Below are 26,655 nucleotides of genomic sequence, written 5' to 3'. Positions count from 1 at the left end.
CTGCATTTTTTGCATTACAAATTGGCACAACCATTTTAAAAGTATATATTAGCAGTATCAATTAAAATTCTAAAATGTTCATATCCCTGTAACTGAGAACTTACATTTCTAGAAATTAATCCTGAACTAAAGAAAGGGCCAAGACTATTTGTTGAAGTTTTTTTTTAATAGTAGATTGGAACCTGCCTTATGTTGATCAATAAATATCTAACCAATATTTCTACACTGTAATGTTCTATAGCATTTGAAAGGACTGAGGTACTGAAATAGAAAAATATCAAGGATTGCTAAATGAAAGAAGCAAACTGTATATAATAGCCAGAATTTTTAATAAATATTAATATGTATATAGAAAAAAAAAAGAAAGCTGACCTACAAGAAATACTAAGGGAGTTCTGAAGCTGAAAAGAAAAGACAGGAGAGAGAGGCTGAGAGGAGGGCAAAGAAATGAAGATTATCAGTAAGGATAACTAAAAGGATAAAAAGAGAGAAAAAAATCTGACCAAAAAAACCAAAGGAAAAAATGATCGAACTAACTACTGCCTTTACAGCAATAGCACTGTATGTTAATGGATTAAATTCTCCAATCAAAAGACAGAGATTGGCAGATTAGATATCTCCACCTTTATGTGGTTTACAAAAGATTCATCTTAGACCCAAAGACACAAATAGGTTGAAAGTGAAAGGATGTAAAAAGATATTCCATGCATGTGTATACAAGAACAACAACAACAAAAGCTGGAGTAGCGATAATAATATTAGACAAAATGGACTTTAGATGCAAAAATTTTATGAGACAAAGAAGGACATTATATATTAATAAAAGGGGTAATTCATCAAGATGAAATAACAATCATGAATAACTACACACCTAATCAAGATGCCCCAAAGTACATGAGGCAAACACTGGCAAAACTGAAGGGAATAATAGATGTCTCTACAATAATAGTGGGAGACTTCAACACACCATTATTTTCAATAGATAGAACATCTAAATAGAGGATCAATAAGGAAACAGAACCTAAATAGTATGATAAAACATATTTAACAGCCATTATAGAACACAGCACATCAAAACAGCAGGATATACAATATTCTCAAGTGCTCATAGGTCATTCTGAAGGATAGACCACATGCTGGGTCACAAAGCAAGTCTCAATAAATTTAAAGAGATTGAAATTATACAAAACACTTTCTCAAATCATAATGGAATGAAGTTGGAAATCAATAACAGGCAGAAGGCCAGGAAACTGACAAATATATGGAGGTTAAACAACACACTCTTAAACAATAAATGGGTCAAGGAAGAAATTATAAGAGGAATCAGTAAATATCTCAAGGAAAATGAAAATGAAAAGATACAATATCAAAATTTATGGGATGCAGCAAAGGCAGTGCTCAGAGGGAAATTTATTGCCTTAAATGCCAGTATTAAAAAAGAAGAAAAAGGCCGAATCCTGGAGACAGTGCTGCTGCTGTCGTCTCATCTAACAGGAAGGGTATGAGCTGGGAATTGAAGCTGGGTCCTCTACGTGGCAGAAATGGAAGACCTGAGCTTCAAATTTTTGTGGAACTGCAAGGAGCTCTGAATAGTCAAAAAGCAATTTTGAAAAAGAAGAACAGCATTGGAAGACTCATACTTCCTGACTTCAAATTGTAATACAAAGTGGCAATAATCAAAACAGTGTTGTAAAGGCACAAAGACAAATAGGCCAGTGGAACAGAATTTTAAGTCCAGTAATAGACCCACACATCTAAGGCAATTTGATTTTTGACAAGTGTGCTAAGCACATGCAGTGGGGATAAAATAGTCTTGTCAAACAAGTGGTGGGAAAACTGGATAGTCACAGGCCAAAGAATGAAATTTGACTCCTACCTAAAATATATGCAAAAACATACTCAAAATGGATCAAGGATGAAAATATAAGAGCTAAACTTATACAACTCTTAGAAGATAACATAGAAGCAATTCTGCATGACCTGGATTTGACAATGGGTCCTTAGATATGACACCAAAAGCACAAGCCACAAAAGAAACAATAGATAAATTTGATTTCACCAAAATTTGAAACTTATGTGCATTGATCAAAATTATCAAGAAAGTGAAAAGACAACCTACAGGATGGGAGAAAACAGTTTAAAACCATGTATTAGATAAGAGCTTAATGTCCAGAATATATAAAGAACTTGTAAATGAAACAACAAAAAGACAAATAACCCAGTTATAAAATGGGCAGGGAACTTGGATGGACATTTTCTCCAAAGAAGATAGACAAGTGGCCAAAAAACACATGAAAAGTTGTTCAAATTATTAGCCGTTAGGGAAGTGTAAATCCAAACTATAATGAGATACTATGTCACACATACAAGGAAAGTTATTATTTAAAAAATTGAAAATAAGAAGTGTTAGGAGAGTTATTATAAAAAAATGGAAAAAAACAAGTGTTAGGGAGGATGTGGAGAAATTGTAACTCCAGTGCATTGTTGGCAAGAATGTAAAATGGTGCAGACACTGTAGAAAGCAATATGGTGGTTCCTCAAAAAGTTAAATATAGAATTACCATGTAACTGGGAAATTCCACATCAAGATATATAACCAAAGAGAGTGAAAAAAGGGGGTTGCAAATAGATACTTGTACAGCAGTGTTTATATAGCAGCATTATTCACAATAACCAAAAACTAGAAACAGCCCAAGTATCTGTCTACAAATGAATGGATGAACAAAATGTGGCCCATATACACATTGGAATACTATTTAACCTTAAGAAAGAATGAAATTATGAGACAATCTGCAACATGGAAGGACCTTGAAACATTATGCTCAGTGAAATAAGCAGGACACAAAAGGGGAAAAACTGAGTGATGTTACTTGTAAGAGTGATTAGAAATAGCAAGTTCACAGGGACAGAAAGCAGATGAGGTCAATGACAGGATGGGAGAAAGGGAAAGAGGGGAAGGGGGGGAGTATTTGCAAATTTTTAAAAAGAAGAAAAAGCAAAAATTGAGGAATTAACTATTCATTTGGAAGAAGTATAGAAAAAACATCAAACTAACTCCAAAGCAAGCAAAAGGAAAGAATAATGAAGATTAAAGCAGAAATAAATGAAATTTAAAATATGAAAACAACAGAGAAAATCAACAAAACCAGAAGATGCTTCTGTGAGAAAATAAATTAAATCTGGGAGGGCCAAGATGGCGGCTTAGTGAGTCATGGGATTTAGTTCATCCTCCAGAGCTCCTAATAAATAGCCAGGAATAGTACAGACTGCTGGGGCCACGTCAGTGACCAGACACACAGCATATCCCATTATGAACCAGCTGAACCAGCAGCAAGCCCACCCAGAACTGTAAGTACCCCAAGCCATGGCAGCCGGTGCCCCTCTCCCACAGGCTACTTCCCAGAGGGGAAAGGAATGAGAGTTTACCAGCAGCAGGGGCTAAGCACAACCAAGCTCCAACTGCAGAATTAATTATTAAATTCTGACTACTAAAAATTGGCCCCCAGCTCAGCTGAACCTCAAGTAAAAACAGAGGTCGCCAGTTGTTGCCCCAGCGCAGAGTGGGCAGGGCTGACGGGAAAAGAAAAAAAAAAAGAACAGAGGTTTTTGTTTTTGGATTTAAAAAGGTCTGGGACTTCAAAGAAAGGAGGGGGCACCTAGGACCTGGAGATACACAAAGAAATATACCAAGTAAAGCTCTTAATTGGCAAACCCGAGGAATGAGGGTCCTGCTCTGAAAAGGATTTTTCTCTTTCATTTTGGTGTCTGTGCTTCTATAGCTTGATTGCTCTTTGGATACAGCTGCAAGATTTCTCGGGGGCTCCATGCCCCAGGCATAGGCAGAATTAAGCTTCTTTGAGTGTTTGTCTGGAGCCTGCGGCTTCCCCAGAGAGGGGTGAGGCCCAGCTCAGGTGGAATCCCTCCCTCAAGGAGTTCAGACCCCAGGGTCTCAAAAGTGAAGCAATTAAAGCCAGAGTACAACCTCTCCTCTGTCTCCACCATACCCCCAGCAGGGAGAGTCTGCTGAAGTTAAAGGTACCGCATCACCTAATGCTGGTGGCACCCGCAGGCAGAAAAGCAACACATACTGAGCAGGATAGGAAAAACACAGAGTCCAGAGACTTCATAGGAAAGTCTTTCAACCTGCTGGGTCTCACCCTCAAGGAAAACTGATGCAGGTGACTCTTTCTTCCTGACAGGAGGCCAGTTTGGTCTGGGAAAATCTGGCTGGGGTCTACAATACCTAAGTAGACACTTCTAAGTGGGGAATAAAAGGCAACATACAAGCAGGGCAAGAAACAAGAAAAGAAGAACTGAAAAATTCTGATCAATTTTTCTTTTTAAAAATTCTAAACAAAACCTAAGCTACAGTTCCAGAAAAAAAAGCTGAACTGAATGTTAAAGAACAGATAGACAACTAAGTCATCCAGTAAGAAAATTCTAGGTAAAAAAAGGGAAAACAATCTCCAGAATAAACTAATTAAGGTAATTAAATGCCTGGATGCCAGCAAAAAATAATAAATCATACTAGTAAAATTGAAGAAATGGTCCAGTCAAAGGAACAAACCAACAATTCAAATGAGATACAGGAGTAAAAAAATTAATTCAGAATGTTTGAACAGACATGGAAAACCTCACCAAAAATCAAATCAGTGAATTGAGGGAGAATATAAAGAAGGTAAGGAATGAACAAAAAGAAGAAAGTAAAAGTCTGAAAAAACAAATCACAGAACTTATGGGAATGAAAAGCACAGTAGAAGAGATGAAAAAAAAAAGTAAACCTATAATGTCAGATATCAAGAGGCAGAAGATAGGATTAGTGAACTGGAGGATGGGACATCTGAAATCCGGCAAGCAAAAGAAAATATAGGGAAAAGAATGGAAAAATATGGGCAGGGACTCAGGGAACTGAATGACAACATGAAGCACATGAATATACGTGTTGTGGGTGTCCCAGAAGGAGAAGAGATGGGAAAAGGAAGAGAAAAACTAATGGAGGAAATTATCACTGAAAATTTCCCAACTCTTATGAAAGACTTAAAATTACAGATCCAAGAAGTGCAGCATACCTCAAACAGAATAGATCCAAATATACATACTCTAAGACACTAATCAGAATGTCAGATGTCAAAGAGAAAGAATCTTGAAAGAAGCAAGAGAAAAGCAATCCATCACATACGAGGGAAACCCAATAAGACTATGCGTAGATTTCTCAGCAGAAACCATGAAGGCAAGAGGACAGTGGGATAATATATTTAAATTACTAGAAGACAAAAACTGCCAACCAAGATTTCTGTATCCAGCAAAATTGTCCTTCAAAAATGAAAGAGAAATTAAAACACTTTCAGACCAAAAAAAATCACTGAGAGAATTTGTGACCAAGAGACTGGCTCTGCAAGAAATACTAAAAAGAGCCCTAGAGGCAGATATGAAAAGACAAGAGAGGGAGGTGTGGAGAAGAGTGTAGAAATGAAGACTATTAGTAAAGGTAAAAAGAAGAAAAACTAGATATGACATATAAAATCCAAAAACCAAAATGGTAGAAGAAAATACTACCCATACAGTAATAACACTAAGTGTTAATGAATTAAACTCCCCAATCAAAACATAGACTGGCAGAATGGATTAAAAAACAGGACCCATCTATATGCTGTCTACAAGAAATGCATCTTAGACCCGAGGATAAACATAGGTTGAAAACGAAATGTTGGAAAAAGATATTTCATGCAAATAACAACCAGAAAAGAGCAGGAGTAGCTATACTAATATCCCACAAATTAGACTTCAAAGGTAAAACAGTTAAAAGAGACATCACCCTGATACCAAAGTCAAAGATATTACAAAAAAAGAAAACTACAGACCAGTCTCTCTTATGAATATAGATGCAAAAATCCTCAACAGACTTCTTACAAATCGAATCCAACAGCACATTAAAAGAATTATACACCATGCCCAAGTAGGATTTATCCCAGGTATGCAAGGATGGTTCAACATAAGAAAATCAATTAATGTAATATACCATATCAACAAATCAAAGAAGAAAAACCACACGATCATCTCCATTGATGCAGAAAAGGTGTTTGACAAAATTCAACATCTTCTCTTGTTGAAAACACTTCAAAGGATAGGAATAAAGTGAACTTCCTCAACATGATAAAGAGAATATATGAAAAAGCCACAGCTAACATCATCCTCAATGAGGAAAAACTGAAAACTTTCCCCCTAAGATCAGGAACAAGACAAGAATGTCCACCATCACCACTGCTATTCAACATTGCATTGGAAGTTCTAGTCAGAGCAATTAGACAAGAAAAAGAAATACAAGGCACCAAAATTGGAAAGGAAGAAGTAAAACTCTCACTGTTTGAAGATGATATGATAGCATATGTTGAAAACCAAAAAAAAAAAAAAAATCCACAGCAAAACTACAAGAACTAGTAAGTGAGTACAGCAAAGTGGCAGGTTACAAGATCAACATTCAAAAACCTGTAGTGTTCCTATACACTAGTAATGAACAATCTGAGGGGGAAATCATGAAAAAAATTCCATTTACAATTGCAACCAAAAGAATAAAATATTTAGGAATAAATTTAACAAAAGAAACAAAAGACCTATACAGAGAAAACTATAAGAAATTGTTAAAAGAAATCATAGAAAACCTAAATAAATGGAAGGGCATATTGTGTTCATGGATTGGAAGACTAAGTATAGTTAAGGTGTCAATTCTACCTAAATTGATTTACAGATTCAATGCAATACCATTTAAAATCCCAAAAACTTACTTTTCAGAAGTAGAAAAACCAATAAGCAAATTTATCTGGAAGGGCAGGGTGCCCCAAATAGCTCAAAGTATCCTGAGAAAGAAAAATGAAGTTGGAGGTCTCACGCTACCTGACTTTAAGGCATATTATGAAGCTAAAGTGTTCAAAACAGCATGGTATTGGCTGACCAATACCATACTGACCAATGGAATCAAATAGAGTGTTCAGATATAGACCCTATCATCTATGGACAATTGATCTTTGATAAGGCAGTCAAACCAACTCACCTGGGACAGAAAATTCTCTTCTATAAGAGGTGCCTAGAGAACTGGATATCCATATGCAAAAGAATGAAAGAGGATCCAAATCTCACACCCTATACAAAAATTAACTCAAAATGGATCAAAGACCTAAACATTAGATCTAAGACCATAAACTGTCAGAAGAAAATGTAGGCAAATATCATAAATCTTCCTAGACCTCACACCCAAAACATAAGCATTGAAGAAAGAAAGAAAGAAATGGGAATTCCTCAAAATTAAACACTTTCATTCATCAAAGAACTTCATCAACAAAGTAAAAAGACAGCCTACACAATGGGAGACAATATTTGGAAATGATCTATCAGATAAAGGTCTAGTATCCAGAATATATAAAGAGATTGTTCAACTCAACAACAAAAACACAGACAACCCAGTAACAAAATGGGCAAAAGACTTGAACAGACACTTTCAGAAGAGGAAATACAAATGGCCAAAAGGTGCATGAAAAGACGCTCAACTTTCCTGGCTATTAGGGAAATGCACATCAAAACCACAATGAAATATCATCTCACACTCACCTGAATGGCCATTATCAACAAAACAGAAAATGACAAGTGCTGGAGAGGATGTGGAGAAAGAGTCACATTTATCACTGTTGGTGGGAATGGCAAATGGTACAACCACTGTGGAAGACAGTTTGGTGGCTCCTCAGGAAATTAAGTATAGATTTGCCACATGACCTGGCAATACCATTGCCAGGTATCTACTCTGAGGACATGAGGGCAAGGACACAAATGGACATTTGCACACTAATGTTTCTAGCAGCATTATTTACAATTGCTAAGAGATGGAAACAGCCCAAATGCCCATCAACAGAGGAGTGGCTAAACAGGCTGTGATATATACTTACGATGGAATATTATGTCGCTGTAAGACAGAATAAAGTTGTGAAGTATGTAACAACATGGATGGACCTTAAGGACATTATGCTGAGTGAGATTAGCCAGAAACAAAAGGACAAATACTGTATGGTCTCACTCATATGAACTAACATTAATGAATGAACTTGGATAATTTCAGATAAGAACAGAGGTCATCAGGAGATAGTAACAGGGTAGATATTGGGTAATTGGAGCTGAAGGGATACAGAATATGCAAAGGGACTGATTGTGAAAACTCAGAAATGGACAGCACAATACTACCTAACTGTAATACAATAATGTTAGAACATTGAATGAAGCTGAATGTGAGAATGATAGAGGGAAGGGGCCTGGGGGCAAAAATGAAATCAGAAGGAAAGATAAATGATAAAGATTGAGATGGTGCAATCTAGGAATGCCTAGAGTGTATAATGATAGTGACTAAATGTACAAATTTAAAAATGTTTTTTCATGAGGAAAAACAAAGGAATCTCAATAATGCAGGGTGTTAAAAATAGATGGTAATTCATATTTTAAAACTTTAACTTAGTGTGAGACTAAAGCAAAACATGTTTATTCAGTACAAAATTTGTATTTTGACTAGTGCATTTCCTAATATAACCTATGTGGACAGCATAACTGAACACCATAAGTACATGGAACCTTGAGTAGGGCATGAGATTTTGTAGGTTTGTCTAGAGTGATGCCTCAATAAATCCCAGAGTGATTTGAACAGTGAATAAAAAAGTATTTGCAATTAAGAATTACTGATTGCATATGTAGGATGGAATGATTTCTAAATGTTGTGTTAATTTTTTTTTAATTAATAAAAAAAAGAAGAAAAAAAAGTATTTGCAAACTCCTCTTAGGGGAATGGTGAGAAAGGGGGGAAATTCAACTTCCTCAAGTGGAGAATTCTTGACATTCTCTCAAGTAGTGGGGACAACCAAAGCAATATCCTGAGCCCCCAATCTTGGGGTTTGTTCATATGAAATTTAACACCACAAAGGATAGGCTAAGGCTACTTAAAATTAGACCTAAGAGTCACCCCCAAGAGAACCTCTTTTGTTGCTCAGATGTGGCCCCTCTCTCTTAGCCAAAATGACAAGCAAACTCACTGCCCTCCCACTCTCTACATGGGACATGACTCCCAGGGGTGTGGACCTTCCTGGCAATATGGGACAGAAATCCTAGAATGAGCTGGGATTCAGCACCAAGGGATTGAGAAAACCTTCTCTACTGAAAGGGGGAAGAGAGAAATGAGACAAAATCCAGTGTCAATGGCTGAGAGATTCCAAACAGAGTCGAGAGGCTATCCTGGAGGTTATTCTTAGGCATTAAATAGATATCACCTTGTTAGTCAAGATGTAATGGAGAGGCTGGAGGGAACTGCCTGAAAATGTAGAGCTGTGTTCCAGTAGCCATGGTTCTTGAAGATGATTGTATAATGACATAGCTTTTGCAATGTGACTGTGTGATTGTGAAAACCTTGTGTCTGATGCTTCTTTTATCTACCTTATGGACAGATGAGTAAAACATGTGGATTAAAAATAAATAAATAATAGGGGAACAAATGTCAAAATAAATTTAGAAGATTGAAATGCTAGTGATCAATGAAAGGGAAGGGTAAGGGGTATGGTATGTATGGATATTTTTCTGTCTTCTTTTTATTTCTTTTTCTGAATTGATGCAAATGTTCTAAGAAATGATCACAGGGATGAATATACGACTATGTGATGATATTGTAAATTATTGATTATATATGTAGAATGGAATGATCATATTGTAAGAATGTTCGTGTTTGCATGTTGGTACATTAAATAAATAAAATAAATTTTTAAAATAAGCAAATAAAAATCAGTAAATAAAAAATGAAACATAAAAAAGGCACTTCCAGCATGTGTCTGCAGGCCCATGTCAAAGAGATCAGGCTACCTATCTTCCTTCACCTCTTTGCACTCTCCACCTTCCACTTCCATTTGCCTTTCCTCCTTATACTTCCTTTCCTGTCTTTATTTTTCTTATAATTCTACTTCTGATTCTGCTTCTTCTTATTCTTTTTGTTCTTATATTGTTCTGATTCCTTTCTTTCAATAAAACAGTAATAAACATGAAAAAAAAAAAAAAAAGAAAGAATTAGTGGGACAACCAAATCAATAGGCTGGGCCCTTAATCTTGGGTTTCACCCCTATAAAACTTATTCCTGCAAAGGATAGGCTAAGCCTATTAAAATTATGCCTAAGAGTCACCTCTTTTATTGCTCAGATGTGGTCTCTCTCTCTAAGCCAAATCAGCAGGAGAACTCACTTTCCCTCCCTGTGTCCCTCCCAGGGTGTAAATCTCCCTGGCAACATAGGACAGAACATAGGATAAGCAAAGACCCAGCATCAGGGGATTGAGTAAGACTTCTTAACCAAATATGAGAAAGAGAAATGAAACAATATTTTTTTTTTCAGTGGTTAAGAGATTTCATTAGAGTTGAGAAGTCATTTTAGGGATTATTCTTATGCATTATATAGATACACCTTTTCAGTTTTTGGTGTACTGAAGTACCTAGAGGGACATGGCTGAAACCAGTAGCCTTGATTCTTGAAAATGATTGTATAAGCATATACATATATAACTTGTATATATAACTTGTATGTATAACTTGTATATAACTTAAATATAATTTATATATAAGTATGTAACTTAAGACTGTTGGAGATGAAGAAAGAAAATGCCCCTGGGGAAGTCATTGAAGAAGCCTGGAGAGGAAGCTAGCACATGTCACCATGTACCTTCCAGTGGAGAGAAAAACACAGAACATCATTGGCTTTCTTGAACCAAGGTATCTTTCCCTGAGTGCCTTAGTTTGGACATTTTTATAGCCTTGCCTTAATTTGCACATTTTCATGGCATTAGAGCTGTAAACTTGAAACTTAATCAATTCTCTGTTTTAAAAGCTGTTTTCTCATAGGCAGGCCATGGTGGCTCAGCAGGCAGAGCTCTCACCTGTCATGCTGGAGACCTGGGTTCGATTCCTGGTATCTATCCCGCAAAAATAAAAAATAAAAATAAATTTTAAAAATAAGAGCTGTTTTCATGTCTGGTATATTGCATTCTGGCAGTTAACTTAACAGGTGATCTTTTTACTTTTACTTTTTTTTTGTATTGTTTTTGGAGTAATGAAAATGTTCAAAAATAAATAGTGATGATGAATTAACAACTATATGATAACACTATGAACCAATGATTGTGTATTTTGGTTGACTATAAGGTATGGGAATATAATTCAATAAAATTGTATTTAAAAAGAAAACAGCATGGTACTGGCACAATGATAGACATATAGCCCAGCGGAATTGATTTGAGAGCTCACAAGTCAACTCTCGTATTTACAGCCAACTAATTTTTTATTATATTAAATATAAATATTAAATTTTTAAATTTATATTTAATATTAAATATTAAAAAATATTTTAATTGAGAAATATCCACACACATATAGTCCAACCATATTATACAATCAGTGGCTCACAATATCATCACATAGTTGTGTATTCTTCACCATGATCATTTTTAGAACATTTGCATCACTACAGAGAAAGAAATAAAAAGAAGAAGAAGAAAGAACTCATGCATTCCATACCCCTGACCTCTCCCTCTCAATGACCCACAGTATTTCATTCTACCCAATTTTCACCCTTCATCTCGCCCTATTATTTATTTTTTTAATCATCTTTTGTTTACTCATCTGTCCATACCCTGGATAAAACGGACATCAGATACAAGATTTTCACAATCACAGTTACATTGCAAAAGCTATATAGTTAAACAGTCTTCTTCAAGAATTAAAGATACTGGAACAGAGTTCAACAGCTTCAGGTACTCCCCTCTAGCCATTCCAATACACCATAAACTAGAAAAGAATATCTATAAAATATGGAAGAATAATCTCCAGGATAACCTCCCGACTCTGTTTGAAATGTCTCAGCCTGTGAGATTTTATTTTGTCTCATTTCTCTCTTACCCCTTTTGGTCAAGAAATCTTTCTCATTCCCATGATGCTGGGTCCCAGTTCATCCCCAGGAGTCAGATTCCACATTGTGAGGGTGACTTATACCCTTGGGAGCTAGGGCCCAATAGGGGGTAGGGCAGTGAATTCACCTTCTAAATATACTGAGGAAAGAAGTTCTCTGGGGGTGACTCTTAGGCATAATTATCAGTAGACTTAGCTTCTCCTTAGCAGGAATAAGCTTCATCAGGGCAAGCCCAAAGACTGAGCCTATTGAATTTGTTGTCCACACTGCTTGTGAGAATATCAGGAATTCCTCAGATGGTGAAGTTGAATATTTCCTCCTTTATCCCGAGTCCTTTAAGGGGACTTTGCAAATACCTTTTTATTTCTTCCCCAAATTACTCTGGGATAAATTGGGGCATCACACTAATCTGTACAAACCAACAAGATCTCACACTCTATTTAAGATTCCATGTTCTTATGGTGTTCAAGTAAACTGACTATACAAATTAAATTAGATAATGTGCTACCCAAAATATAAATTTTCCACCAAACAAACATCTATCCCTTTGATCTTGCACAGAGGTTGAAGTCTGAAAATATGGGTCATATCATCCTTGACCCAGTAATCTGTTTTACCTTAGTCCTGTCCAGATCAGCTTCATTCCTATCTCTAGATGAAGTCTGATAACTTTTTCATATAGCCAATTAATTTTTGACATGGTAGCAAAGACTACTCGATCAGGAAAGAACATTCACTTCAATAATGTTCCTGGGAAATCTGGATCACCACTTGCAGAAAACAGAAGGAGGAGCCTTACTTTATACCATATACAAAATCTAAATCAAAATGGATCAAAGCCCTTAATATAAGAGATAAAACTATCAAATTCATAAAAGAAAATATAGAGAAGCATCTTTAGCACCTTGTCCTAGGCAAGAGTTGCTTAGATTTTACACCTGAAGCACAAACAATGAAAGGAAAAATAGATAAATGAGACCTCATCAAAATTAATAACTTTGCTACTGAAAGGTCTTTGTCATGAAAGTAAAACAGCAATCTACACAATGGGAGAAGACATTTGAAAACCACATACCTGATAAAGGATTAATATCTAGAATACAAAAAGAAATCCTTCAGCTTAATATCAAAAAGATGAATAATCAATTAAATAATAGGCAAAAGACTTAAACAGGCATCTCTCCAAAGAAGATGGCCAGAAAGCACATGAAAAGATGTTCAACATCATTAGCCATCAAGGAAATGCAAACCAAAACCACAATGAAATACCGCTTTACATCCATTAGAATGGCTACTATTTTTTTTTTTACATTTTTTAATATAGTATAACGTATATACAAAGCAAAGAAATAAAAAAGCAATAGTTTTCAAAGCACTCTTCAACAAGTAGTTACAGGACAGATCCCAGAGTTTGTCATGGGCTACCATACAATCCTCTCATATTTTCCTTCTAGCTGCTCCAGAGTGTAGGAGGCTAGCAGGCTTAAATATTTTTTTCAATCATTACAATCGACTTTTTTCCTTTTTTGTGTGTGTGAAAAAATAATATACACACACAAAAAAACTATAAATTTCAAAGCACAGCACCACAATTAGTTGAGAACACATTTCAGAGTTTGGCATGATTTACAATTTCATAATTTTAGGTTTTTACTTCTAGCTGCTCTAAAATACTGGCGACTAAAAGAGAGATCAATCTAATGATTCAGCATTCATATTCATTTGTTAAATCCTATTTTTCTGTATAACTCCACTATCACCTTTGATCTTTCCATCCCTCTCTTTAGGGGTGTTCGGGCTATGGCAATTCTAAATTTTTCATATTGGAAGGGTCTGTCACTAATATGGGATAGGGATATGAAACTATCTGATGTTCTGGAGAGGCTAAGCTAGGTTTCAGGACTTATTTGGACCAGGGACCCATCTGGAGGTTGTAGGTTTCCAGAAAGCTATTCTAGTGCATGGAACCCTTGTGGAATCTTATATATTGCCCTAGGTATTCTTTAGGATTGGCTGGAATGGTCCTGGTTGGGGATTGGTAGGTTACGATAGGTAACAAGGACTAACTGAAGCTTGCGTAAGAGTAACCTCCAGAGTAGCCTCTCGACTCTATTTGAACTCTCTCTGCCACTGATACTTTATTAGTTACACTTCTTTTCACCTTTTGGTCAAGATGGAACTGCTGATCCCACAGTGCCATGTCTGGATTCATCCCCGGAAGTCATCTCCCACGTGGGGTGGGGGGCAATGTTTCTCTTGCAGAACTGGGCTTAGAGAGACTGAGGCCACATCTGAGCAACAAAAGAGGTCCTCCAGAAGTAACTCTTAGGCATGCCTATAGGTAGTCTGAGCTTCTCCACTACCTATATAAGCTTTGCAAGAGTAAGCCTCATGATCGAGAGCATGGCCTATTGATTTGGGTATCCCTAAAGTTTGACACAGTATCTGGGGAGTCCCTGATGGTAAGGTTTAATACTTCCATAGCATTTCTCCAATCCCTCAGGGGACTTTGCCAATACTTTTTTATTATCTGCTTAATATACTCTAGGATGTATCCATGCATTACAATAATCTATACAGGATTAAAGGACCTCTTTCTTCCTCTAGACTCCCTGTTTTCAAATGTTCAAATGAGCTATACAGATAGTTTGAATTAGAGTATGCACTACAGAAAATTTCAGTTCCAGACCAAATAAACCTTTCTTCCATTGGTTTCAAAGAGTATGTGTGGTTCTAAAATACAGACACTGTCTTCCTTAACCCTATGTTCTGAATTGCTTTAACCCCAACCTGTTCAGCATCGTTTTTATTTCTAAATATCAGGTTATATATATATAACAGCCTCTCAAAATCCAGAAATAACAATCACCACTCCAGACTTAATGTGTCTGCTCTAAAAGCTTACAATCTAGGCCCCTGTTTTCTTACAAGCATTTTCTAAAGGTGACCGCACCATTCTTGTTCTTTTGTTTCTGGCTTATTTTGTCTCACCAAATGCCCCACATGTGCATTCACGTCATTGCATGCCTCACAACTCTGTTCCTTTTTGTAGCAGCACAATCTTTGTTCATAAGTACGCATCATTGTACGCCAATCTATTTCTCCATCAGTGCATCCTTCAGCCACCTACATTCATCAGGTATCGTGTAGAAGGGCCAAAACCAACAGCCCATCAATACTCTCAATTTTAGATTATTTCATTGTTCCCAGGAGAAAGAAAACCAATAAACACATCCTCGCCATATAGGAAATCTAAACCTCCTCTTAACTCTTGTCCCTGCCCCCATTATTTACCTCTGCTGTTGCTGCAGCAGTGCTGATGGTTTCCTTTTGAACATAGCTCATAGCATGCAATAGCAGTTTTCCCCCTGAACCTTAGACTTAAACACTCTTTGTACAAGAATCATATCTTTGAAGTAATTCTTGCAAGAACTAATTCATACTTCTAGTGTTAATCAGTGGGACATGTAGGTCTATACCACCCCTTTCAATATTGTTCATCTTCAATATGGTAATATTACTTATAGACCCACTAGAGAACCACCTTCACTCCTATCTATTCCCTTACATTGGCGTTCAACCTCATTAGCTAACAGTTCACCCATCTCTAGCTTCTATGTATCTCTAAGTCCTTTATATTCTGTATTATAAGCCTCTGATTATACTTTATGCTGGTCATAAAACTAGAATCATACAGTAACTATCCTTTTGTGTCTAGCTAATTTGACTCAGCAATATGTCCTCAAGACTCATCCATCTTGTCATGTGCTTCAGGACATCATTCTGTCTTACTGCTGCATAATATTCCATCGAACGTGTATACCACATTTTGTTGATCCTATCATCTATTGATGGGCATTTGGCTTGTTTCCATCTTTTGGTGATTGTGAATAATTCTGCTGTGAGCATTGGTGTGTAAATGTCTGTTTGTGTCATTGCTTTCAGCTCTTCTAGGTATATACCAAGTAGTGCTATTGCTGGGTCATAGGGCAGGTCAATATTTAGTTTCCTAAGGGACCACCAAACAGTCTTCTATAGTGGCTGCACCGTTATACGTTCCCACCAGCTGTGCATAAATGTCCAATTTCTCCACGTCCTCTCCAGCATTTACAGTTTCCTGTTTGTTTAATAGCAGTAGAATGACTGCTATTTTTTTAATGGAAATAATAACTGTTGGAGAGGATGTAGAGAAATAGGAACACTTATTCATTGCTGTTGGCAATGTAAAATGGTGCAGCTACCCTGGAAGACAGTCTGGTGATTCCTCAGATAGCTAAATATAGAACTACCCTACAATCCAGCAATCCCACTACTAGTTATATACCCAAAAGAACTGAAAGCAGAGACTCAAACAGATATTTGCACACTAATGTTCACAGCATCATTATTCACAATTGGCAAAAGGTGGAAGCAAACCCAATGTCCATCAACCAGGGAACTGATCAATAAAATGTGGTATTTACATACAATGGAGTATTATTCTGCCATAAAAAGCAAAGACATAATGATAGATGAACAAAGATACATGAACCTTGAAGTCATCATGTTGTGTGAAATAAGCCAGACACAAAAGGACAAATATTGTGTGTTCTCAATGATCTGAAATAATTAGAATAATCAAACTCATAGAGTCAGAATCTACAACATAGGTTATCAGGAGACAGGGTGTAGATAGGAAATGAGAAGTTAAGGCTTAAACTGTACAGGGTTCCTTTTGGACATGATGGAAATGCTTTTATAATGGATGGTTGTAATAGTAGCACAACTTTGTGAATACAATTAACAGCACTGAAATACACATATGAATATGATTAATAAGGAAAATGCTAGATTGTATATATGGTAGAATATAAATTTATAAAAATAACCAATGGACAGCATACAAACAGTGAGCCCTAAGTTTTAATAGTAAAAATGTTCTTTCATCAATCGTAACAAATGATCCAATGCAGGGTGTTGGTGGTGGGGTAGTCTGTGGGAATCCAGTATGTTATGTATACATGATTTGTTCTATAAACCCACAACTTCTCTAAAAGAAAAAAGCAACCCAAGCATCCATCAATGAATTCATAAACGAAATGTGGTATATGCATTCAAAAGAATCTTTATCTATAAAAAGGAATGAAGTTCTAGTATATGCTACACCATGGAAGAAATTTGAAGATATCATGTGAGGTGAAAACAAGCCAGACACAAAAGGATAATGTATGGCCTCACTTATGTAAAATGACTAGAATAAATAAATTTATAGGGTCAAAAAGTAGATTATAGTTTACCAGGGGTGGGGTTAAGGGTAGGTGTTCTAGTTTGCTAGTTGCCGAAATGCAATATACCAGAAACGGAATGGCTTTTAAAAAGGGGAATTTAATTAGTTGCTAGTTTACAGTTCTAAGGCTGAGAAGATGTCCCAATTAAAACAAGTCTATAGAAATGTCCAATCTAAGGCATCCAGGGAAATATACCTTGATTCAAGGCTGATGAAGTTCAGAGTTTCTCTCTCATCTGGAAAGGCACATGGTGAAAACAGTCCGAGTTTCTCTCTCATCTGGAAAGGCATATGGTGAACACAGTCAGGGTTCCTCTCTCATCTGGAAGGGCACATGATGAACCCGGCATCATCTGCTAGCTTCTTCTGGCTTCCTGTTTCGTGACGCTCCCTGGGAGGCATTTTCCTTCTTCATTTCCAAAGGTCACTGGCTCCTGGACTCTGCTTCTCGTGGCTATGCTGTTCTGCTCTGCCCTCTCTGAATCGCTCATTCTCCAAAATGTTTCCTCTTTTATAGGACTTCAGAAACTAGTCAAGACCCACCCAAATGTGTGGAGACACACCTCTACCTAATCCAGCTCAACAACCTACTCTTGATTAAATCACATCTCCAGGGAGGTGATCTAATTACAGTTTCAAACATACAATACTGAAAAGGCTGCCTTTACAAAATGGGATTAGGATTAAAACATGACTTTTCTAGGGTACATACATCATTTCAAACCAGCACAGTAGGGAATGTTAATGGGTACAGAGTTTTGATAAGTAAAAAGTTTAGATAATACATGGTAGTGATGGTAACATAATATTGTGACTATAACTAACACCACTGAATTGTATACTTGAAAATGGTTAGAATGGGAAGTTTTATGCTGTATATATGTTACCACAATTTTTTTTTAATTTTGTGAAGTACCTTATTAGGTCAACCAACACAACTGTCATACGCATAGTGGATTAAATAAAAGTATCAGTGTTTTGGGGGAAGATGGTGGAACATCAACATAGGTAGAGTTCACCCCTGCCACAGGAATAGCTAGAGAAGTGACAGAAAAATGACCAGGACAGCGATCCCAGGGTGTAAGTGACCTGGGAGGGTCTTCTATACCACATAGGGAAGCCCTGGTTATAAAAGTAGAAGAATTGAGACACAGAGAACTACAGACTGTCCAGCTAATACAAACAGCCTAATGGGCCCCTTTCTAAAGGGAGAACTGGAGCCCTCAGGACTGCATGGACAGGGAGATGGGGACAAGGAAGTAAGCCAAGCCACATCCCTTGAAAGCACTACCCTTACCAGCGCTGCCCCGGCCCCACAACCTGTGACTCCTCCCACATCCTACTTACCTGAACCCAGTCACTGCACCCCCCACCACGCTCCAAGCACCCCCGCCCTGACCCCTTCCCTGCCCATCCCTACCCTACACCCCCACACCAGGCATACGCACAGCCTATCCCAGCCCAATCCACCTCTCCTGTGCCAGCACACAGTCTCGTCCCGCCCAGTCCCTTCCGACACCCACACACACCCATCCAGACACTCGACCCGCACCCCCCCATCTCTCTCCCCTGTAGGCAGTCACCTGTGCATCCAGGCTGCAGGCATTTACCTTCATATTTCTTTTGTTGTTCAGATGTAGCTTCCCTTTCTAAGCCCAACTCTACAAGTGAAACCCTTGTCCTCCCCCCCACCCCCCACGTGGGACACAACATTCATGGATGAGGTCTGGCCCTGGCACCGTGGGATTAACAATGACATACTGACCAAAAGCATTAGAACAATAAGGTATCAGAGGCTGAGCGAGTTCAAATATAGTCTGCGAAATGTATTGCTTTTTCGTATGTATGTCAGAAAAAAAGAGAAGGAAGAGTAAACAGGGAAGATGGGATTTAACAAATGATTTAACTGTTGAATCATTATATTGATATTTCTTTTGGTCTCCAGTGTCTTGTAGCTGCTAGAAGAAAAAATGAAAATCATGGAACTGTAACCCATACCAAATGCTAAAATCTGTTCTAAAATGTACTTGGAAATTTATTGCTTTTTTTTATATGTTATATTTCATAATGAAAAAACACTAAAGTATCGGTATTTTTTGTTTTATGTATGCTGTATGGCCAGGGTCACATTTCATTCTTTCTCCATGTGAATATCCCATTATTGCAGCACCATTTGTTGATTTTTTTATGGGGGAATGTCCATGAGCTGAAAATCAAACCTGGGACTCCTGCATGGCAGGTGAGAATTCTACCACTGAACTACTTCTGCACTCCCTGTTTTTTAAATTTATAAGGAAAATTTTTTATTTTAAAAAAATTATAAAAACGCCTAAAATTTCTGTAGATCCTGCTACTTATTGCCTTTTTTCTCAGTGTTATATTGAGCATCCAGTCATCAAACCAAGCTCCTTGCACCTAACACTAGGATCCTGATTCTCTACCTTTAAACTTTCTATAATTTCTTTCCCTTTCCTCCCCTCTCCCTGCCCTACCCCCCTTGGTTCCTGCCTTCTGTCTTAACCACCAATTGAGATTTTCTTGACAAAGAAAACTTCCTCACTTATCACTAGTTTATTTAGGGGATAAACATTTACTTTGTCTTGTTCTATTAATCCTTGAGAAATTTAAGCACAATTGACATCATCATTCAGCAATCAGAACACTGAAGAACATTTCTGAAGGAACTTTAGGTATCTTCTAGCCACACTGCTTTCAAATAAATGTCAATGAAGAAGGAATGGGTGACGTTATGCTACTTATTCTTTGTTTCATTTTGTTTAATTGTATGTAGCATAATAATACTTCAAAGTATTTTGCTGATGTGCTCTTTCACACCTGCCCAGTAATACTGTTGATGTGCCTACAACTTGGCAGATTATCTTTCGCTATAAAACAGGGAGACAAAAAGCACCACATTCTTAATATCTGAGGTCAAAAAGGAAATCTCTTCCCACCCCTGCCCAGGTGAGACAAGAAAATATTGTAAAAAATAATAATAATAAAAGTAGATACTAACTTCCTGTTCCCCCATCCCTAATCCCAAACAGATGAAAAAAGAAAAAGAAAAAAAAATCTCTCAGCAAGAGAGAGAAAAAGGAGACCTTAGGGGAAGAACAACAGTGGCAGCTCAGTGTCCATTCACAGGGGATGGGAGACTATATGGAAAATCTTTAACTGGGAAATCTCAAAGTAAAGGGAATTTATTCCAAGCTCCAAGTTTGGATTATTTTGAAGAGCTGCAGCCATACAGAAGCATTCCAGGTTATATGATTGTAAAACAGTAGAGAAGGTATCAAGGCATATTATACCAAAGAAGGGCTAAAAACAATGCGGTAGTTAGATTCAGTTGTCAACTTGGCCAGGAACCTAGTTCTGTTGCCGTGGACATGAGCCAATGGTACGTGAACCTCATCTGTTGCTGATTACATCTGCAGTCAGCTAGGAGGCATGCCTGCTGCAATGAATGACGTTCGAGTTAACTGGCTGGTGCTTAAATGAGAGAGTTCAACGTAGCACAGCCCAAGCAGCTCGGCATACCTCATCTCAGCACTTGCAGCTCAGCCCAGGCCTTTGGAGATGCAGAAAAAAATTACCCAGGGAAAGTTGTTGGAACCCAGAGGCCTGGAAGGAAGGCCAGCAGAGACCATCCTGTGTCTTCCCACATAAGAAAGAACCTCAGTAGAAAGTTAGCTGTCTTTCCTCTGGAGAACTAACAAAATAAATCCCCTTTTATTAAAAGCCAATCCATCTCTGGTGTGTTGCATTCTGGCAGCTAGCAAACTAGAACAAACAATCCCCTGAGTTTTCCCGCAACTTCCAAGGGGGTATAGGAGATCCAGCAGTTTCCATGGGCACCATATAGGTAGGCATAGATATCTGCCTAGGAATCCATCTGCAAGTAAAAGGTACACATATCACAAAACCATGTTACAGATCTCCTGACATGGTACAAGAGGACACAACTAAATTTGAGGGTCATCATTTTAGCCAGATTGATTGATGTGAACTACGTAAGAACAAGCAAACTTGCCAGTTAGTCCCCAGTGAAATAAGTGAAGAAAAGACCAAGAAATTAAATATTCCCTCCCTAGCTATGTCAAATGCAAATGTGTCAGCCCTTGACAGTTTAGAATTGGGACCTGAGAGGGCAAAAGAAGATTTTGAGACAGGGCCATCTCTGCACTGGGATTGTTTTAGACTGAAACTTATGTAGAAATGACTACATCAGCCTGAGGAAAAAGAAAGAGATAAATTCGATTAGAACAAGCTGTCTGACCATAGGCAATCTGAGAGTTCAGACTAGTCAGAAATCAAACTGGCTTACAGAGAGAAGGTTAGAAGTATGAACACCTGAGTTTCTGAATATGAAATTTCCCATACCGATTGTCATGGTCAGGTTCATGTATCAACTTGGCCAAGTGCTGGAATCTGTTTGTCTAGTTGGACAAGTGCTGGCCTGTCTGTTGCAGTGAGGACATTTCATAGAACTAAATCACGATAGCGTCAGCTGCATCCATAGGTGATTCCATTTGTAATCAGCCAAGGGGAGTGTCTTCTGCAATGAGTGATGCTCAATCTAATCACTGGAAGTCTTTTAAGGAGGATTTAGAAGAGACAGGTTCTCTTCCTGCTTTGGCTGGCGAGCCTCTCCTGTGGAGTTCGTCCAGACCCTCCATCGGAATCATCGGCTTCACAGTCTGCCCTGCAGATTTTGGACTATGCATTCCCATGGTCATGTGAGAAACTTTTATAGATTTTATATTTGTGAGTGTTCCCTGTTGATTCTGTTTCTCTAGAGAACCCTAACTAATACATCTTGGTACCAGGAGTGGTTCTTAAGAAACAGAATCTTAAAAATGGGTTTTTATGAATGGTTTTCTACTCCGACTGGACTCAAAGGCAGTAAGGACTCTGGTTCCCATAATCAGAATGACACTCCCAATCCATGGAGTGAATTGATAAAAGGGATAGTCAAAATATCACCATTCGATTCTCCTAATGCTTCGCTTGTACAAAGCCAGGCTCTGGGGGATAATGTTTATGACACCTTTACAGAGTTTTGTGGAAATAAGAGGTATAGAGATATTGGCTGGTTGTTGCTAGATACACTGGCTACATTAAGGAGTGAAAGGGATGGGCTTAAGCCTTCAAACGAGAAGCTTAAGCGCCGTCTGACAGATGTAGAAGCTTTTATGAGTATCCTGAAGGAAAATCTTATTTCCTGTAGCCGTAGACTTCAGATCTCTGAAAATCAGACTCAGAATCTTATTGTTAGAGTAGCAACTTTACAATGTAAACTGAAATCTCAGTGTTATATGGTGTCTGCTGTTAAAGTGAGGGCATTGATTGGAAAGGAGTGGGACCCTGGAAAATGGGATGTGACATCTGGATTGATAATGATGTCGGAGGTGAAGTTGAAACCCTAGGTTATGCTGAGCCTTCTTTAGATAACCTTATAATAGTCTGCCCTGAGGACACAGCCGCCCCACCTCCAGCCTGCCTTGAGGAGTTAGCCACCCAACCTCCTTGTAAAGGGATTAGCCCTAGAGTGATTAATCCTGTTTCGCCAGATGAAACTGCAAATGAATGCCCTGAAGCAAATGGCTTGGAAGATATTTCTAATTCTTTTCATAACCCACCCCCACCACCCCTCAATTCTTCCATACCTGTAACTAGACTAAAGCCCCAACAGGCCCCTAAACGTGAGGTACAAAGTATCACACATGAGGAAGTACGCTATACTCCAAAAGAACTGTGTGAGTTTTCCAATTTATATAGACAGAAATTAGGAGGAAATAGGACTGCAACTATACAATGGAGGTAAAGAAGAGTTTTCTTGGAATACAGGAGATCCCCTAGGGCGTCTTTTAGTAGTACCATGCCCTGTGATTAAAATAAATGGAAAACTGCTACAGCCCAATCCAGGCAGGACTACCAATGGGTCTGAAACTTCAGGAAAGAAGGTTTGGGTCACCCCACCAGGCAAAGAACCATGACCAGCTGAAGTGCTTGCTGAGGGTAAAGGGAGCATGGAATGGGTAGTGGAAGAAAGTAGTGATAAATATGAACTACGACCACATGATCAGTTACAGAAATGAGGACTGTGATGCTGTTTTGTTCCTGTTATACTATTTCAGTTGTAAGATGTCAAGTTTAAGAATGAATATTACTCAAGGACTTGCACCCTATTCTGGAGTTAATATAGTTGCAGTTATATGCAGGACAGTTGAGTATTGTTACATGAAAGAAAAATATATGTGTTGTGATTTTTTTTTTTTTAGAAATTAAGTATGGTTTAAGGTGATATATATAGCTGCCAAGTTGACAAGGGGTGGACTGTCATGGTCAGGTTCATGTGTCAACTTGGCCAAGTGGTGGTACCTTTTGTCTGGTTGGGCAAGTGCTGGCCTGTCTGTTGCAATGAGGACATTTCATGGAATTACATCATGATCATGTCTGCTGCATCCACAGCTGATTCCACTTGCAATCAGCCAAGGGCAGTGTCTTCTGCAATGACTGATGCTCAGTCTAATCACTGGAAGCCTTTTAATGGGGGATTCAGAAGAGACAGGCTCTCTTCCTGCTTTGGCTGGCGAGCCTCTCCTGTGGAGCTCATCCAGACCCTCCATCAGAATTGTCGGCTTCACAGCCTGGCCTATGGATTTTGGACTCTGCATGTTTGTGGTCATGTGAGACACTTTTATAAATTTTACATTTGTGAGTGTTCCCTGTTGATTCTGTTTCTCTAGAGAACCCTAACTCATATACCCATTATAAATTTTAACTTATTTTAAAGGTCATTTAAACACCAACTTTAAACTCATTGGATAGCATTTGTTAACTGCCATTAAGTTTCTTCATTTTTGTGCAAACCTTGAGATACAACTTTTTAAGCCATCTCCAACATATATAAACAATATGTAATTGAAAAGGCAGTAATTCTGCATTAGTCTTTTCTTTTTGATTTGGATTTGCACGTCCTCTCACGTAAAATTAAACAGGGGGGATAGACTTACCTTAGCACACATTAATCAACTTCATTAAATGCCAGATAAGGCTCAGATGCTTATCCTCAGAGCTTACTCTTGTCCCCAAGCCACAGGAGGCTGCCTGGCAATAAGCAAACAGGTAGCACACATGTTGAATTCTTAAGTTTAAGGCTGATCATAAGTTTTGGGTACTTTTTGCTTAAACTTTAAATTTTTGTGTTTTTTTTTTCTAATGAGATGAAGTAACTACTTTTAAAGCAGAAATAAATCCCCTTGCTAGAATATGATGATAAATGAAACAAGACTGTACCTCATGATGACTCACCAATTTGACACTAAGTGACATGGAACTATGGCCAGACACACAACTCTAATAACGGTATATGAAATGAAAGCAAAGTGCCTACAAGTATCACCCAAAGTCCTTTCAAGGCAAGAAAGTAGACTGAGAATTATCTGTCATCCAGTTTCATTTTTAATGTGACTACAATGGCTCAACTTTTTGAATTTCACACAGCGAAATCTTACAAAACAATACTGTGGTCCTGACAAATGACATGATTTTGAGACCAAACACAGGGAGACCAAAAGTAAAGAATAAGGACGCTTCTGCTTAATTGAACTACTTAATGTCATCAACAAAAATTTTATGTGAACAAAATTTAAATCTGACAAAAGCTCAAAGCTCCTTAATGAGACCATTCATAGTAAAGTGGTGAGGTAGACAGAAATTCCGTCATGAAAAATTTATTAAAGTCTGGGTATGTTAATTATTTGGTAGATAATTACCCTCATTTCTGATAAAGTCCAGACACTACTTGCACTTAAGTTGGGACAGGTCTGTATTAGTTAGGGTTCTCTAGAGAAACAGAATCAACAGGGAATACACACAAATATAAAATCTATAAAAGTGTCTCACGTGACCGCGGGAACACAGAGTCCAAAATCTGCAGGCTGTGAAGCCGACGATTCCCATGAGGGTCTAGACGAACTCCACAGGAGAGGCTCACCAGCTGAAGCAGGAAGAGAACCTGTCTCTTCTAAATCCTCCTTAAAAGGCTTCCAGTGATTAGACTGAGCATCACTCATTGCAGAAGACACTCCCCTTGGCATATTACAAATGGAATCAGCTGTGGATGCAGCTGACATGATCATGATTTAATTCTATGAATGTCCTCATTGCAACAAACAGGTACCACCACTTGGCCAAGTTGACACATGAACCTGACCATGAAAAGGTCCAAGTCACTTAGCATCACCATGGCCTCTAGAGAATTATATGGCAGTTGCACCCCAAATTGTTGGGACAACCAAAATGGCCCCATGTATTTCCAAATATCCTTGAGGGGGCCATACCATGCTGGTTAATGTCACCAATCTAAACCAAAAATACATATATACAATATATATATGCAATGAATTCCTCTAAAGCCTTAGATTTTAATTTGGCTCAATAAAAATATGGATTCATCGATCTATCTGTTTTGCTTGTTTTTATACAGTGTTTCACAAATGAATATGAGGAAGATTTATTATATAAAACACAAGAAGAGAAAAATTATTTTTAGATTAGATTTTAAGGTACCACTGAATAAGCTGTCAAAACTGTAGCCATGTCTATTCTGCTCAGATAAAAACAGTTGCTCATGATCATTATATGTTGGGCTAAACAGTTGTCTATGCAACATTTGAAAAATGGAAAAAGCCATAAAACTGTTCAATTTATTGAGTTGTAGTTTTAAAAATAGGGACTTTTCCTCCACTGAGGCATTTTACTTGCATGCATGCAGTATATCCCAAGAGAAAGAATCCCAGAATTTTCCCTTCTGTGTGTTTTCGTCTTGCTCCCTCATGGTCCATGATGCCAGCTGATGTGGTCTGTAAAATGAAACCAAACTGACAGGACAGGAGCATTCTACCCATTTTTCTAGGTCTTTGAGTTGCACATCAAGTCTGGAACTAATCACTCCACACTTGTTTAACCAGCCTGTGAGGTTCACATTTCCCCAGCTCTGTGTGATCATCAACGATTTCAAATTCACCTATGTAAACAGGCTTGCTTCATCATCACAGTTAGAAATCAAACAAAGACTTTAGAGCACAGCTTGATAAGAACCTGGAGTTTGCCTCTCTCCTTGGCACCATTGATGCTCTTGAGAGCATTCAGCCAGGGACATACATGCACCCTATTATGGCGGCATAGAAAGATGGCCAAAAGAGCTAAGATAGGGACTTTTCAGAGTTATTTATAATGATAAAATGGAAAGTTCCAGAATATATATTTTCCTATACATATTTATACTTATATACATTTTAAAGCCCCAAGAAAAGGTGCCTATAAAGGTATTTCAAGTTAAACGGGAAATAAATTGTTCTGTTAATTAAACTGCCTAATTGTTAAATTTATTAAAGTACTGCCTTTCATATGGGCACT

General features: G+C 37.8%; 1 protein-coding gene, 1 long non-coding RNA gene and 1 pseudogene across 4 annotated transcripts in view; 1 reads left to right on the top strand and 2 right to left on the bottom strand.

Annotated features, from left to right (window-relative positions):
* Positions 1-26,655, bottom strand: part of AEBP2 (AE binding protein 2) — a 189,398-nt gene that overhangs the window by 13,553 nt on the left and 149,190 nt on the right. Inside the window, exon 9 of one of the 3 annotated variants that reach the window (XM_077170237.1) lies at positions 10,939-10,974. The exons of the other annotated variants lie outside the window; for them this stretch is intronic. Within the exon in view, the coding sequence (XP_077026352.1) occupies positions 10,939-10,974 (36 nt within the window). The remainder of the gene's footprint in view (positions 1-10,938; positions 10,975-26,655) is intronic. 3 annotated transcript variants of the gene reach the window in all.
* Positions 1-26,655, top strand: part of LOC143691571 (uncharacterized) — a 173,951-nt gene that overhangs the window by 39,761 nt on the left and 107,535 nt on the right. The window lies entirely within an intron of this gene.
* On the bottom strand, positions 22,828-26,457 carry LOC143689858 (small ribosomal subunit protein uS8 pseudogene; annotated as a pseudogene).

The sequence above is a fragment of the Tamandua tetradactyla genome, chromosome 7, assembly GCF_023851605.1.
Source record: "Tamandua tetradactyla isolate mTamTet1 chromosome 7, mTamTet1.pri, whole genome shotgun sequence".
NCBI lineage: Eukaryota > Metazoa > Chordata > Mammalia > Pilosa > Myrmecophagidae > Tamandua > Tamandua tetradactyla.
The sequence above is the reverse complement of the archived record's forward strand: the minus strand, read 5'-3'. Positions and strand labels throughout refer to the sequence as shown.